Raw genomic sequence first — 16,945 nt, 5'->3', positions numbered from 1 at the left:
GCTGGAGTTCTTCCTGTGGAAGGGAGCATAAGAGTCCACCAGAATAGAGCAGGACCTCTCCCCCAGGAACTGTTGCCACTCAGACCTGATCATTCTTGGTTTTGGGGCCATCCTGTTCATTTTGAGACATTTACAGCATTTCTGTAACCTACCTGGTAGATGCAGTATGACTTCCTCCCTCCCCCAGCAACAGCACTCAAAAATGCCTCCAGACATTGCTGAGAGTCCCTTGGGCGGCAGAATTACCTTAGTTGAGAACTACTGGGATGGAAGATATGTTAGTGGCCACAAACTTTCTAAAACTAGGAGCTCATGGTGGTTGGCTCCCTCCTAGTGGGCTGTGCTTTATTTATTTTTTTAAAGATTTTACATATTCATGGGAGACACAGAGAGAGGCAGATACATAGGCGGAGGGAGGAGAAGCAGGCTCCCCACAGGGAGCGTGATGCGGGGGGGGGGGGGGGGGGGGGGGGGGGGGACGGGACTCGATCCCAAGACTCCAGGATCACACCCTGAGCTGAAGGCAGACGCTCAACCGCTGAGTCACCCAGGCGTCCCGGGCTGTGCTTTAATATGGCCCTGGCAACTCCCAGCATGAGCCCCATTTCCATGAGATGGAAGCTGTTGTCATGCTCACTGCTTGTGGCCAGGAACATGCACTCATTTGGGGAAGGAGCTCCGATAGCACATCTGGGCTGACCCCGTGTGTTTGGCACTGGGCTGCTGCAGCATCAGGTTTGAAGTCCTCTACAGCAGAGGTGTGGATACAGTGGCAGACCCGGTACTGCAGGTGTGCAGGGAAAGTGGCTGCTCTGCAGTGCTGTCCTTGGAGCTGTTTACTGTCTGAATCCTGTCTCATTCACTCTGCTTCTCCCAACAAGACATACACACCTCCTGACTTTCAAACTGCAGTTCTCATGGCACCTGCTGTCTCCTCTCACACTTGCTCAGGTGGCCTGGGCATTTTCTGTGGCACTTACTATCCTCACCTGTGGATGGATGATAGGAAGGGAGCAGGCTTTATCCAGCATGATGCTGCACTTGTACCAGGTCTGGTGCTGCTCAGTATCATGGGGTCTGTAGAGTCAGGTCCGCATCTATCGAGATAGTGCTTTAGTTTCCAGTGTGCCACATAGTGTAGCCAGCAACCTGCCGCAGAGCCTGGGAATAGGCAGAGGTGTGTCCCATGGGCTGCTCTGCCTGGGTAGGGCCTGCTCAGGGGGCAGTGATCTCCTTTGACCATCTCTTTTGGAGACCTTTTAATAACTGTAGAAACCACTTTGATGAAAGAAAGCTCTCAAGAATACATGCTTGTAAACCAGAGACTCATCAGACTTACCTGGTCGTCGTTTTGGAGGGAGTGAGATTCATGCATTGGATGTTGGTCAGTTTGCAGTCAGGAAGTCTGTGCTGAAGACATTTCTTGGTAAGTGCTTCTGAAGCCAGTGTAAGCATTCCTAACCCTGTTAAGGCCCTCCCAGGATGTTTGATGCCCGGATCCTTTGTCCCCAGAATAACCAGTTTGCTGGGGATTGTCACACCCAAGTCTTCAATGCCCCCTCACTTTCTGTGGCTGTGGACTTCCGCTGCCTGCGATGCCCTGCCTCCCTTGGGCATAGTGGCTCACCCTTTGGGAAACTCTTTATTGCTCTTGGATGTTACCTACCTCACCTGTAGGGCTGAGGTTCTGCCCACTGTGAAGAAGCCATGGGCTGTCCCCCACCTGTGCCAAATCACAGGACAGATATGTTGGTGCCTTTGCTAATGTTTGAGATTTTGATCAGTATTTCACTTGCTGGTTTTGAATTAAAAGCCGTGTTTGTCACTGTCTCACGTGTCTCTTCTGCTCTCTCCTTGAGCCTTGCTTGACAGGAGGCTGGGCACATAGGTGAATTTAGGTAAACCCATGTTGATCAGATTTATGAACTTGCTGGGACAGGTGGGGGGAGGTGGGCATGACAGAGAGGCAGTACTCTTCCCTCCCCTCATCTGTGGGTCTTTGGTGACTCCCCAGTGGACCCATGGCCAGATTAGTTCACAACACTGCTGTAGTACCCAGGCCTGTGCTGTTGAACTACAGGCTCTTTCCCGCTTCTCCTCCCTTGTGTGTCCTTTAGGTCACATAGTCCAGCTGCGTCTCAGTCCTGGGCCTGAGGGTCTGCACCCAGGATGACCTAACGGCCCAGGGAGCATGTATCCTTGGCTGTGTCCAGGAGTCCTATGAGTGCGCAGAGCTCTGTATGCATAGCTCTCACTCGCAGTGTAGCCTGCCTGGCTTGTGAGGACAGTCCAGGCCTGTCACAGTTCTTGATGGGCCTTAGCCTGGCTACTGTGACTTCCCCACTTAACTGCCTCTGAGGACAGAGAGATTCCTGCTAATCTCTGGGAAAGTTACTGAATTGGATTAGGCTTCTGTTATGTTGTATGCTTTGGTTATGAAGGGATAAACCGTTAAGGTACTGTTTGAACCCCAGAGCTTGGTCCAACCTTTGGTGCCTCTTGTGAGGTGAAGTGTTTATGAAATGTGTAAGGCATACTTGGCTTACGGCTCAGCCATCAAGCGTTCAAGAAAACAGCAGTCTTCCATAAATAAATGGTGCACCTCGACTCACAGTCCAGCTGGAGGACTTGTCTCACTGGTCACATATGTACTGTGTACTATAGATTAGTCATTCTCCAAATGTTCCACTGGTACTGGGTGTGGGATAATTTCTCACACTGGTCACAGGTGTCACTCCTTTTATTGAGCTTCTTTGATTACTCTCCACAGATACAGTGTTTTCTACAGTTTGAAAGTTTGTGACAACCCTGAACCAGCCAGTCAGTGCCAGTTTTCCAACAGCACTTGCTCACTTTGTGTGTCTGTGTCACATATTGGTAATTCTCGCAACATTTCAAACTTTTCCATTATTATCATATTTGTTATGGTGATATGTGATCAGCGATTATAACTTCCTGAAAGCTCCGATGATAGGTCTTTTTTTTTTTTTTTTAAGTAAGCTCTACGCACCCAATATAGGGCTCGAACTCATGCCCTACCGACTGAGCTAGCTAAGCTCTCTGATGGTTAGCATTTTTTAGCAATAAAGTATTTTTTTTTAAGGCATGGACATTGTTTTTTTGGACATAATGCTACTGCACATGTAATAGACTACATTAGAGTGTAAATATAACTTTTATATGTACTGGGAAACCAAGAAGTTTATTTGACTCTCTTTATTGTGACATTCACTCTGTTGGCAGTGGTCTGAAAGGGAACCTACAGTATCTCCAAGGTAGGCCTGCCCCTTGCCTATGCATCTCATGCTCTCCAGAGACCTGTACATGCAAGAAGCCTGCCTCCTCCCAGTTGTCGATGGTGATTCCTTGGCTGGGAGTTGGAGCACGGTGTGTCTGCTGGAAGAGAGGCTCGTGCAGCACTGTGGGGGCTGCCCGGGTGCCTGCTGCCCTCTCTGCCTCTGCACTTGTCATGTCTGGGGAGCAGGATGTTCTCTCTAGATTGGTCTTTGACTTTATGTGATTAGTGCATCTCCAGACGAGCTTCTCCTTCAGCTTTCCTCTTGAGGTGGCTGAGCTGTCACCCAGTGCACACTGCTGCTTACTGTGGCCACCTACCCTTCCTGTTCGTGAACTCTGGTTTCTTCATACTTCCCTGTTGTCTCCTGATCCTGTATAAACGGAGAGGAAATGTTTGTCTATCCTTTATGAACAAACAAACAATACAAAAAATAGAGCTCTGCGTGATCACGCTCCCTTAGTCATTCACATTTATAAAATGAAATGTAATCAGTAGGCTTTTATTGTATCAATACACCTATCACCTATGTATGACAAAAATCGTCATAGACTCAAGGATTTTTCCGTTTTGGTTGGTGCTTTTTTTTTTTTTTTTTAAGGTTTTCTTTATTTGACACAGAGAGAGAGAGAGAGAGAGAGAGAGAACTAGCATAAGCAGGGTGAGGGGCAGAGGCAGAGGGAGAAGCAGGCTCCCCACTGAACAGGGAGCCCAATGTGGTGCTTGATCCCAGGACCCCAGGATCGTGACCTAAGCTGAAGGCAGAGGCATCATCGTCTGAGCCATCCAGGCATCCCCATTTTGGCTTATTCTGATGAGCTGTACTTACTGATCTCTTTTTAGGGTTTACAGAGTCACAGCTTGGCTAGTGAGTGACAGTCCCTCCAGCCCAGTTTCCCTACCCTTTCCTCCTACCACAGACACTTGTGAAGGCCTCCTCCTTTTCAGACATAGCAAAGGATACAAATACCATATTCCCGTTTTTCTGTTCTAAGACATGGAGTTGACTGCTGTCCTGAGTTGTTTCTGGTTTTGTTTTGTTTTTTTCCCCTGAGTTCTTTTACTGGGGAATACTGTTAGAAACAATCTGGATGCTCTGGGTTCATTTTGTGGTGTTCTCCAACAATCTGGTGGTGGGTAGGCTCATGATGTCACTGCTAGAGCACTGCAGAGTCAGAGCTGGGAAGGGCAATTTTCTTTGTGGTTGTGGGTGAACTTGTATGTATTTCTGATTTAATTTTGAGACTGTCTAATATTTTTAAAAATATTTTTATTTTTTATTTATTTGGGAGAGAATATGTACACAAGCAGGGGGAGCAAGAGAGGGAGAAGCAGGCTCCCCGCTGAGCAGGGAGCCCGATGTGGGGCTCCATCGCAGGACCCTGGGATCATGACCTGAGCCGAAGGCAAGATGCCCAACTGACTGACCAACCCAAGCTCCCTGTCTATTCCTTTCTTAATACCCACCTAAAGTTTTACTATTTCTTCTCGTGTCTCTGTAGTATTTCTTTGTGTCTCATTGGCAACTGTTCTGTCATTGCTTTCTTCACAGATTACCAAATTGCTTTCCAGAAGACAAGATAACAGCACCATGGGTGTATCGGTGCCAGCTGCTGTTAGAGGAGTACCTTGTTTTATCCTAGCCTTGCCAGCATTTGCTGTTCCTGTGTGTTGTGAACATATTTAATTGTCATTTCTGTCTATCCATCCTCCAACCTTTCCCCTGATTACAAACATTCAGGGCTGTCGCTGGTCACTTTAACGTGGCTTTGGATACCTTGCATGTTTTCATCTTTTGGTTCCTTGAGTTTTTTTGGTGCCTGTCCATTTCTTCACTTAAAGTCTTGATGTCTTATAAATTTGAATGAGTTCTTGTTTATAAATCAGTGCAGTTATATGTGATATAAGTATTTGTAGCAGCTTATTGAGATACAATTTGTATACTGTACAATTCATCTATTTAAACAATTCAGTGGGTTTTAGTGTATTCACAAGGTTATATAGCCATCATCATGATCTAGTTCTAGAGTTTTTTTTGTTGCCCTAGAAAGAAACCCCATACCCATTAGCAGACCAACCCCCTTCTCCAGCTCAGCCCCTAATGATCATTCACCTGCTTTCTGTCTCTGGATCCACCTTTTCTGGATATTTCGTGGAGATGGAATCCCACAGTATGTGGCCTTTTGTGTTTGGCCGGTTTTTTGTTTGTTTTGTTTTGTTTTTAAGATTTTATTCGTTCATAAGAGACAGAGAGGCAGAGACACAGGTAGAAAGAGAAGCAGGCTCCACGCAGGGAGCCTAATGTGGGACTTGATCCCTAGACTCCAGGATCACGCCCCAGGCTGAAGGCAGACACTCAACTGCTGAGGCACCCAGGCGTCCCTATGTCTGGCCCTTTTCATTGAGCATAATAATGTTTGCCATGTTCATTCAATTTGTAGCATGTATCAGTACTTCCTTTTTGTGGCTTTTTATTTTACTTTATTAAAAAATAAAATTTGTTAAATGTTTCATTTGTTTAAATAATTTAAAAACCTAACACTACCTGATTTGGAGATAACTTTGTTGAAATTGAGCTTCTGGGTTCTTGATCAGGTAGTTTCCCGATTGGTAACCAGTGATGCCACTGCTATCTTTTTTGAGAAACGTATTTATTTTTATCAACTGTAATTTTTTTTTTTAATATTTTTTTCTTTATTTATTTATGATAGTCACAGAGAGAGAGAGAGAAGCAGAGACACAGCCAGAGGGAGAAGCAGGCTCCATGCACCGGGAGCCCAACGTGGGATTCGATCCCGGGTCTCCAGGATCGCGCCCTGGGCCAAAGGCAGGCGCCAAACCACTGCGCCACCCAGGGATGCCCTAATTTTTTTTTTTTTTAATGTAGGCTTCCCACCCAGTGTGGAGGCCATTGTAGGACTTGAACTCAAGACCCTGAGATCAGGATCTGAGCTGAGCTCAAGAATTAGATGCTCAATTGACTGAGCCACCCAGGCGCCCCTTAGCTATAACTTTTATGTGTAATTGACAGTTCTTGGACTCTTCTTTCCATGAAGTTCTACTTCCATGTTCTATTACTTCTAGGTTAAAATTCTGTTTAGTTTGGGATATAGTCTTAAACCAGTCTGTTTGTTCAGGCCCTAATTGAGTACCTTCTGTGTGTCCAGTCTTGTATGAGGTATGAATGGGTGAGTAGGCAAGGAGTTTTGGATGGGGACACCATGGTCAAAGAGTTTGGACTGGCTTCCTTCGTGGGTTGGGGTTGACTGCAGGTAGCATTGAGGTTGGGCAGTGATGGGAAGGCCAACTGGCCATGGTTGGGGGGTAATTGGAGATTCACTCAGTGCTGACTGAGGGAGGAGGGGGAGGCAGATAGGTGATGGACGATGAGGGTGCTGGGCAGCAGGATCGGGGGTAAGGGTTGGGATTTGAGAAGGGAAGGGACTTGGGAGAGGAGAGTGGTGGCCTGAATCCTGTGGCAGAATGTCAGATGGCCTGCCCAATACTTGGTAGCATTCGTGTTATAACAATGTTAACACTTTAGTTCAGACATGTAGGAAAAGTTGAGCTGCTTTGCGTCTTACCTTTTTTTCCTTTGTCCTCCAGTATGACACCGTTCCTATCCAGTCCAGTGTGGTGTTATGTTCTTGCCCGTCCCCATCAATGGTGAGGACCCAGACTGAGTCCGGCACGGCCCCTGGCATTCCCAGTGGTGGTAGCAGACAGGGCCCCACCATGGACAGCACCGCGGCTGAGTCCCGACCGAGCACCAACTCGCTGCAACACACCACACAGCCGCCACCACAGCCTCGGAAGAAACGGCCTGAAGACTTCAAATTTGGGAAAATTCTTGGTGAAGGCTCTTTTTCCACAGTGAGTATATACAACTGCTGTTTCTTGAATGAGTGTATTTCTTTGGGAAGGCTGACTTTCCTCAGGACTTGGAGCTAGGGGACCCAATTACCAGGGCTATATTCTTCCCTAGGGGGTGGGGGTCTCAGACCCCTCGGGAGTTCTACTCCGGTTGCAGAGGGTCATTTGGTGCCAGCTACTACCAAGTAGATCAGATGGTTAAAATATTTAAGCCTTGGTTTTATAGATGAAAGCTTTAAAAGGCATCTTGATTGTTTTGTGGTTTGGTTTGTTTTTTTAAAAGATTTTATTTATTTATTCATGAGAGACTCACAGGGAGAGGGAAAAGCAGGCTCCCTGTGGGAAGCCTGATGCGGGACTCGATCCTAGGACTCTGAGATCATGACCTGAGTCAAAGGCAGATGCTCAGCCACTGACCACCCATCCAGGTGCCCCTGGTTTGGTTTATAATGCAGTTAGTTTTTATTCTAACCAGTCATCAACAGGTTCCATCCTGTGTCCTTATGTCCCATTAGCAAGGTCTTCAGAAGCTTTCCTGCCCCTTCATTTGAGAGTGTCAGTATCAGTATCTCTTCAGAGCTTTTGGAAATCTTTTAATGACCTTTACTATTTCTCTCTCTCTCTCTCTCTCTCTTTTGTGGTATTTCTCTCTTATTTAAAATGATATATAGGGGCGCCTGGGTGGCCCAGTGGTTGAGCATCTGCCTTTGGCTCAGGTCATGATCCCAGGGTCCTGGGATTGAGTCCCACATCAGGCTCCCCATAGGGGCTAGCCCTGCTAGCCTCTGGGTTCTCGTAGCCTTGGCTTCAGTCTGCATCAGCACATTACATGCAAGGCACCTCTGTTTGTTACCTGAGTGAATTGTGCCTGTCTTGTGGCATTTTTCCTTTTTAAGCGAAGAAATGAAGGTGTGCAGCCCATTTGCTGAGGTGTGAGCCCCATGGAGCTGTAATGGGGCTGGGGGCTTGTGCAGATTGTGGGGAGGCCCGTGCAACGGTCAGGGCCTTTTTGTCCACCCTCCAGAAAGAAACCTTATGTGAAGTGTGTTTCCCCTGTTTCCTTTCACAAATTCATGAAATGTTGCAAACTATACAGAAGAACGTGCAGTTTTACAGCTTGCCATGTTCCCGACTTGGTTTTCGTCAGTGTTAGCCTTTTGCTCCCCTTACATTTTTTTTTTTTTTTAAGATTTTATTTATTTATTCATGAGAGACACAGAGAGAGAGAGAGGCAGAGACACAGGCAGAGGGAGAAGCAGGCTCCATGCAGGGAGCCCTTGATCCCGGGTCTCCAGGATCAGGTCCTGGGCTAAAGGCAGTGCCAAACCACTGAGCCACCAGGGCAGCCCTCCCCTTACATTTTTAATTTAGATTTTTTTTTAAAGATTTTATTTATTCATGAGAGACACACAGAGAGAGAGGCAGAGAGAGAAGCAGGCTCCATGCAGGGAGCCTGATGCGGGACTCAATCCCAGGTCTCCAGGATCATGCCCTGGACCAAAGGCAGGTGCTCAGCCACTGAGCCACCCAGGTGTCCCTTAATTTAGATTTTTTATTGGCAGTTTGTTTAAGTTATGAAAGAATTGTGCCCTCAGGATAAAACTTTTCGGCTATGAGCATGGTCCCCAATACTTCTGGTATTCACAGATCCTCTCAGAAAGAAGCAGCACTTTTGAAAAGAACCTTGGGTGTTCTGCATGATTACTTAAAATAGTCCAGTAAAAGAAGCAGCGTTCCCTCTTCTCAGTTGTGCTTCATGGACATTTATCTCAACCGGTAAATGATCACTTATATGTGAAACTGCCCCTTGTCCATGGGTCTGCACAGCAGGTGAAAGTAGGCACCATCCATTCTGGGTGATGCACTCCTGGTGTTGAAAAGCTCCAGTTCTAGTTCTTGTCATCCCTGGTCCTTTTGAACTGAGGGAGGTGCTGGGGAAAAGCACCAGGAGCTGGAGTCTTCTTCCTGGCACTGTTCGGAATCCTGCAGCCCTGGGTCTCAAATTATATGTGCTACCCTTAGGTCTTATAACTCCTGAAATAGAGACCACTTAAAATTAGATTTCCAGGGGAGGGTGGAGGACCAGCGGCAGTTTCCAGGTTGGGCAGGATCTGGGCAGGATCTGCGCTTGGCCGAGCCTGGCCCTGGAGAGTGGGAAGGCTCAGCCTGCTGCTGCCTGGCCCTCTGGGGGTGATCTTGACATCCACATTAGCCCTGCTGTTGGCTCTGGTGTTGTGGAGGGATGTGTCATGTCTTCTCTGGAAGAGGGATATTTCTGCCCTTTGCCCATAAGGAAACCCGCATGTGAAATGTTGAATTCACACAACAGAAAGATTCTTAAGTGCCTCCTTCAGAAATGATCCCATTAATTATTAGTACTTTCTAATAGTTTTTTCTTCCTCTTTCCTACTAAGTAGCTAGTACATGCTCCCCTGAAGAAATTTAATATTTCATAAACACAACCTAGGGAGGGGGTATCTTTCCCCAGCCCCTGCCCATCACCTCCCGGTGCTTGAGAACAGCCTGCATAGGTATATTCCTCTAGAAAGATCTCTGAGATCTTTCCACTTGAGCACATATAATCCAACTCCATTCTTCTTAATAACTGCAAGGTATTTCACACAGTGCTTTCCCAGGATCACTGCTGGGGAATTCTGTAGTGGGATGAATCTGGCCTGTGTCTCCCAATGGTCTTCCCAGAAGGCCCAGGGATCCCTCAGGATTTGGACAGGTTTCCATCTGCACTCTGGTCCTTGGGCCATCCCTTTGTGCAGGTATCTAGGAGGGCCATTCTCTGCCTCAACTGTGTGGTGGGTGGAGGCCACCCCACTTCCCAGACAGCTGGCCTCATCAGGCATGTAGAAGTTGGTGCTCAGTTGTGGCCAGGAGCTGCTCGTGTAGAAATATCTTTCCCATGTTGTGCTATGCCCTGTTGGCTCTCTGTCCCGAGAATGGAATTTGAGGACAATCCTTAGCTCTGCTACTGAGAAGGCCCTGTCAGAAGTGGGACTGCACCCTGAGTGGGAGGTGAGGCTTGCAGGAGGCACTCCCAGTGTGCCCTGTTTAGCTTCAGTTCCTGTGCTCTCGCTGGCAGGGAGAGTGTTTACCGTACCTGAGCACAGTGTCACCTGAAAGGCATGGTCACAATTATTTGAAAAAACCCAAATTCGGGGCGGCTTTTTACAATGAACATATTCTTAAGAGTTATTTTTTGAAGGAATTCCCAGGACTCATTTGAGGTATTGTTTGCTGTTTCTTTCTACTATCTGTGAGGGTTACGTTAGTCTAAAATGTTCCTGAATGTGTACTTCACTGCACCAGGGGAACTTAGCAGCTGATCAAGAACCTTCTGAAGGCAGTTGATTGATCTCTGCGTTTGCTATTAGAACACATTAACTTAGTCGTTGACATTCTGTCAAATTTGTTAGCACAGGACAAATATATTTTAATGTAATTTCAGATACTTAAATGTAACTTTATGGTGGGGGCAGGTTAGCCTGTGTGGTTGGCTGCAAGGTGACTTGTGAGTGTTGATATGCAGGTTACACTGAGTCTTTCTTTCTCTTCTCTTTTTCCCTTTTCTTCCTAAACCAGGTTGTTCTGGCCCGAGAACTGGCAACCTCAAGGGAATATGCTAGTAAGTACTAAGTCTAGGGGGCTGTGTGTCTGGGATGCAGGGGGTGGGATGCTGTTGGTCTTAGAGACCACAAAGCCGGTGGGTATGTTTTGTGAAAAACTTTAATTTGTACCAGTTACCTTTATGAGTTTTGTTTTTAGTTTTGTTTTTGTTTTACCATTATCAATTGAAGTAACTTGCTTCTCTCTTACTTTAAGTTAAAATTCTAGAGAAACGTCACATTATCAAAGAGAACAAGGTCCCATATGTAACCAGAGAGAGAGACGTGATGTCACGCCTGGATCACCCGTTCTTTGTTAAACTTTACTTCACATTTCAGGATGATGAAAAGCTGTGTATCCTTTGAACAGTCAGAGCCTTCTGAAATCACACCACTGACCCTGTACTGTTTTGGAATCATGACCCTCTTGTGTATTTTGACAAGTCCCTTCCCTGGAAAGGACAAGGTCGACATATTCTAAATACAAATAAATTCATATCATTTTGCTTTGGGATTACTAACATTGACTAAAGTAGGACATTACTTTGAGGGAAATCATCATAAACCTTTTTGAGGTTTTTTGTTTTATAAGCGTTGTATATAAAGGATTGTTATTGTTTTAACCCCGTGGTAGGTAGACATTTATTCAGAGGCATTCGCTTATTCTTATAACTGGTGTCCTTGGAATATCCATCAGATGTCAAGTCCTGTGCTCAAAGCAGGGAAGTGAGGGAGGAAGGATTTTTGGGGGTTTGGTTGGAAGGGACATCTTCACTAGGCTTAGCCCCCAGGTGAGAAGTCCAGGGAGCCACCCACAGGAGCCCAAACTCTTTCTTCTAGTACCAAGAACATTGTCCTCCCCAGGCCCTCCAGCCCCCCCTCCCTCCCTCCTTCCTCCCCTCACCTCCCCCCGGCCCTGCCCCCGTCTGCTCTCTGTCAGTGGAGAGCTCTGATCACCCAGTGCTTCCAGCTCTCCAGCAGTGCTGTCACACCCCACTGATTGCTTCCTCTGAGGGCCTCTCTGCTCCCTGATTTCTCCTCTAACCCCTAGAGCGATATTTTTTCCCCCACTCTTTTACCTTTGCTTAGGGAGTAGAGGAGACAGAGCACCAAGGCACTATGGCCACACTATGTTGTCCCAAGACCTGCCCATGTGGCCTGGCTGGCCAATTTCTCCTCACTTCACAGCCCTTTCCTGCAGTTTTTCCCAGCCCCTAGGTGCCCCAATGACTCTGTCCTCAGTCCCAGTGGATGCTCTTTTGGTTTCTGTTCCACCAAAAGAGGTCAGAGGTTAGCTGTCAAATGGAGTTGCCTTGGGGCTTGTTCAGGCTTCAATCTCAGTCTTGGCATTAGTTATTTTCTCCTGCCCTCAGGTGTCCTCAGTGTCTCCCCCACCCCCTCATTAAAGCTGGTCCCCGTAAGGGCTTGGCTCCCCACCAAAGGCTTTCCCCGTGCCTCTTTCTACACAGAGTCTTCTGGTTTAGAACTTTGCTCCATCCCGCTCCCCCTTCAACATCATTTTCTGACTCCTTCAACTGTCAGCTGAATTTGTTTTTTTGCTTATTGAGAAGTTTTTGTTGAGTGCCAAGTGATGGGAATATGCTGGTGAAGAGGTGAAGGCTCGGCCCTTGTGGAGTCTACATTCCCTGGAGGAGTTAGACATACCCAGACCATCAGTGCCCATGTAGTAGACTTGAGGGAGCAAGGGCAATGAGGGGGCAGATAAGAGGGTGAAGGAAAGTGTTGCTCCTGTAGCTTGGTGGTCTGTGGGGGACGTAGACTCTGGCCAGAGACCTGGGTAGAGCTTGGAGTGCTTCCTATGCTGGTGGGGCGAAAAGGCTGGGCAGGGGCCAGCTTCTCCTCCCCTGGAGGCCTGGTGAGAATTACAGATTTTCTTCCAAGTGTGCAGGGAGTCCCGGGGGGGCTAGAAAGAAGCAGCATTTGCTATGACTGTGGCAGGTGCCAAAGGCTTCTGTAGGTGAGCCAGGCAATGGGGCTCCTGGGTGTGGGCCCTCAGAGTCGGGGGAGGGGCAAGGGGTGCTGTAATTGAGGCAGGAGAGACCAGGCTTGGAGGTATGTGTGTCGTTGGCATTTGATATACCTGTTGGTGCTGGCTGCTGCTGAGTAGGTGCTGGTGGAGCTTGTTGAGGAGTCAGGGCAGCATGCAAACTCAGGGCTGGGGGGCATCCGTGGGCTGGCTGGCCACTGGAGGGCACTTCTGAGGGAAGAGTTCTGAGACCTGAGCCCAACTCACCCCCACACAGACTGGCATGCAGGAGGTGGGGTGTTGCCAGTGAGTGGAGAGGGCAGACCCCAGGGGGCCACAGGGCCAGTTGGTTTCCAGTAGGCGGGTTGCTGGGCAGTGAGGTCATGCTGCTGCGTGGTCAAGTACCTGGGGCCTGTGTCTGCCCTCTGGAATGGCCCCGGTGTAAGTTGTTCTGGCAGTGGGGAGGGGCTTTCAAGAGAGGTGAGGAGGTCCAGGTAGCACACACAGTGAGTTTTACCTAATGGTTCCACCTTTAAGGGGAGCAGTGAAGTGGTCTAGTAGCCACAGGCATATGGGGCAGAATGGGGTCTCCTTGTTGGTTTGTTTAGGGATTATAGAATGTTTGCCTCTGCCTGGTTCCAGCAATCCTGTCCCCACTAAGCTGCTGTCACTGCTTTCGTGGCAGCCCTCAGTGGCCCCGTGAGGACATTGAAGGGTCCTCTTCATGGCTGCTCATCATTGTGTGTCCCCTCTTACAGGTTGGGGACAGGAGTAGTACTCTAAGCCTTAGGAGGCTGGGCTCCACTTTTGTCCTTCCTTGGCTTCATGAACTTGAGTCAGTTGCTTAACCTCTCTGGGCCAGGTTCCTCTGTCAAGTACAGGCATTGAGCTTACCAGGTTCTATTAAAGACCTAGTCTTTGCTCATCCTTCCAGGAATTCACCCACTTCATTGGAGAAAATAGCCCTCCTCCTCCCTGCCCTGGGCCATTGGCTGTGCCGAAGGAGGGAGAAATGTTCTAGGATGTGAAATGGACTGAGGAGGTCTGAGAGTGTACTTCTGGGGATGAAGAAGGTGTGTGATTGGAGGCAAGATGGGCTTGGAGCCAGGATCCTCAACATTTGTCATGTTCAAAACCTTTTGGTCCCCTTAGGTTCACAACTGAGCAAAGAACTAGAAGTGTCTTTCACACAGGAAATAGGAACTCGGAGTGGTCAGATGAGGGGCAAATCCCTCGAAGCTCAAAAAAGCCTTGTGCCTGTGGACAAGGTTGAGCCTGTCACATAGACTGCAGGCTTCTGGGCACTCCTCAGTGAGGTTCCCTGCTAGTCCAGGTGGGGCTGCTTGCCCAGCCAGTGCCGAGCTTCTGTGTGGGGTCAGATAGGCCAGAGTCTGCAGGTCACTGGTGAGGAGGCCATGGACACCACGAGCTGCAAAGGGGTCTGGCTAGAACCCTTTGATTTCCCCATGAAGAAGGCATGCTCTTGGGGAGAATTTCGGGTTTTTTTGTTTTGTTTTGTTTTGTTTTTTGCTTCAGGTTCCTATTATCCTAGTTAGAAGGGCTTGAGTGGCCACAAGTGGGGCTGTATCAGAGACAGGTTTGGGCAGCTTTGGTCACTGGTCCCTTACATCCTGGGCTTGTCCTCACTGCCCTGCAGCGTCAAACTCTCTCCTTGATGGGAGACAGTAGTGTCCTGGCCAACAGAAGCCAGACGGAAGACCTTGAGCGTGGGCCACCCCTTCCTGCCCTCAGAGCCACTACCTAGGGCAGTGAGGCCTCCTCTGTCCCCGTGTCCCTAGCTGCTAGGGGGCAGTGAAATACCGGTAGGTGCAGATATTTGGTGCTTTAAAGAGGAAGCTGTTATATGGGATCCATTTATTGTTCCAGTCTATAATCCTCTTGAAGAATGGAAGCAAATCACACCACACTGGTGTCTGAGGGAAAGATGCCTGTATTCCTCATGTCTCTCCCCAATGAGTGGCCAATAAATAGATGGGATCAAAAAGATAATAAAATGGCATTTCTCTTAAAAACTTGTTATTTTATACTTGGACAGGAGCATGCACTTGAGAAATCTTTACGTGAATTGACTCAGCACACTGTGGAACGCAGTTGGTGCTCAGTAAATGCTGTGGTCCTCTGTGGTGCAGGTTGGGAGGCTGAATTAGGATGGAGGGCCCCCTTCCCTTGCTGAAACCTGCAAAGAGGCACGTATGCCACAGGCTCTGGCCACTTTCTCTCTTAGGGCTTCTCTTCACTGAGCCTGTAGGTGTCTTATGTCTTCTGCTCCAGAAGGAGCAGGCGGGCTGAGGAGTATGTGTCACTGTGTTCTCGATGAGAAACCTGAGCTGGGACCAGGGATTCCTATCAGCTCCCGTGGCTGTGGGTGTGGTCACTGCAGAGTCTGATCTGAAGAGGGGCCGCTGTCTCAGGCCCAAGGTATCTTCAGTTCTCATTAATTACAAATATTTCTATTGGGCTATAAAGTTAGTTTTAAAAAATGACTTTTATACTCTTCCTTAACAATGCAACATTTAGACTTTGGTCTTAGTTATGCCAAAAATGGAGAACTACTTAAATATATTCGCAAAATTGGCTCATTCGATGAGACATGCACCCGGTTTTACACGGCCGAGATGGTGTCAGCTCTGGAGTACTTGCATGGCAAGGGCATCATTCACAGGTACCACACCAGCGGCCTGTGGGCTCCACTCCCCAGGCTTCGGGGTCAGCTCTGCTTGATTTTCTGGAGGAGTGGGAGGCCTCCTTGTGAGAACTAAGGAGAAGTTGATGTCACCTGATGTTGAGACTCACAGGCGTCTCTGAGCCAGGTGAAGTTGCCAGGCTGGTGGTTCTCTTGGCCATCCTCCCTGGTGCTTCTACTCCCCACCTTGTAGCTTTCGTGGGTACTTATTTCTCATCTCATTTTCCATGACTTTCTAATATTGTTGAATCGAAAGTGTTCGAATGCGCTCTTGTCGACTTTCTGATATTGTCAAATTGAAAGTGTTCAAATGCGCTGTTGTTATTTTTTATTATAACAAAATTTATCATTTTAATCCTTTTTTCTCGTTTTATTGAGAAACAACATTTATCACTGTGTAAAGAAGTACAACATGATGGCTGATTTAAAAAAATTTTTTTAAAAGATTTTTAAATATTTAAGAGAGAGTAAGCAAGAGACAGAACACAAGTAAGGGGGTAAAGGACAGAGGAAGAGGGAAAAGCAGATTCCCCCACTGAGCAGGGAGCCTATCCCCGGGCTTGATACTGGGACCCAGAGATCATGACCTGAGCCAAAGGCAGATGCTCAACCACTGAGCCACCCAGACGTCTCTCATGGTTGATTTTATATATATTGTGAAATGACCATAATCGGTTTCAAAGATCTTTCTCTTACGGGTTAAAAATGATGGATTACACTTTAATAAAAAGTATATTGAAAATGACAGATGCATTTATGAAGTAATATAATTTGAATGTACTCATTAAATGCAGTTAATATTTGTTCAGTTTGAACTTTATAGACTTGTGTTCTTGGTTGTTCGTCCATAAAGATTCTAAGTATTAATCAGTTCATTTGTTTTCAGCAAAACTTAGAGTGTGTAATAACATTACTATTTAAATATTTCATCTCAGTTGTAAAAAATCTGCTTTCACAGAGACCTGAAACCAGAAAACATTTTGTTAAATGAAGACATGCACATCCAGATCACAGATTTTGGAACTGCAAAAGTACTATCCCCGGAGAGTAAACAAGGTGTGTGAGTGGCCCTATTTCCAGCTGGCCCCAGTTCAGTGCTTAAGATCAAAAACAACTTAGAAATGTGTTTAATGGCATTGTATCCGTTGTTAATGACGGTTTATAATACCTTTGCTATTGTAAAACAAATACTTAAGCTTTCACAGGGGGAGGCCCTGCCTCACGTGGTGGCTCTCACTGAAGGCTTGGGCAGTTTGCACCTGGTCTAGTGGGTGGACAGAGGGCTCTTCTAGGCTGTTGGTTGGTCTGCCTGGCCTCAAGTATGGGGTGCTGAGTTGCCAGCCACTCTGCATGTTGCTATCGCAGGTCCTTGTGAGCAACTGGGTGTGTGCACTATGGCTCACCCTCCCTAGTCCTAGAAGAGGCCAGGGTCCCACATTTATTTGTTCCTGGTCTTCTGTGCAGGAGTG

At 47.4% G+C, this 16,945-nt stretch overlaps 1 protein-coding gene across 10 annotated transcripts in view; it reads left to right on the top strand.

Annotated features, from left to right (window-relative positions):
- The window catches only part of PDPK1 (3-phosphoinositide dependent protein kinase 1), an 80,325-nt gene that overhangs the window by 29,430 nt on the left and 33,950 nt on the right, over positions 1-16,945 (top strand). For 3 of the 10 annotated variants that reach the window (XM_025984988.2, XM_072753970.1, XM_025984987.2), the window contains exons 2-6: positions 6,902-7,168; positions 10,763-10,805; positions 11,003-11,140; positions 15,311-15,455; positions 16,435-16,532. In XM_025984988.2, coding sequence (XP_025840773.1) covers positions 6,959-7,168; positions 10,763-10,805; positions 11,003-11,140; positions 15,311-15,455; positions 16,435-16,532 — 634 coding nt within the window. In that variant the 5' untranslated portion in view covers positions 6,902-6,958. Of the gene's footprint in view, positions 1-4,847; positions 6,123-6,901; positions 7,169-10,762; positions 10,806-11,002; positions 11,141-15,310; positions 15,456-16,434; positions 16,533-16,945 lie in introns of those variants that run through there. The other 7 variants (XM_072753975.1, XM_072753968.1, XM_072753973.1 and 4 more) reach the window with 5 other exon arrangements.

Source organism: Vulpes vulpes, chromosome 3 (assembly GCF_048418805.1).
Source record: "Vulpes vulpes isolate BD-2025 chromosome 3, VulVul3, whole genome shotgun sequence".
Classification (NCBI taxonomy): domain Eukaryota; kingdom Metazoa; phylum Chordata; class Mammalia; order Carnivora; family Canidae; genus Vulpes; species Vulpes vulpes.
This window is presented reverse-complemented; position numbering and strand designations above follow the sequence as displayed.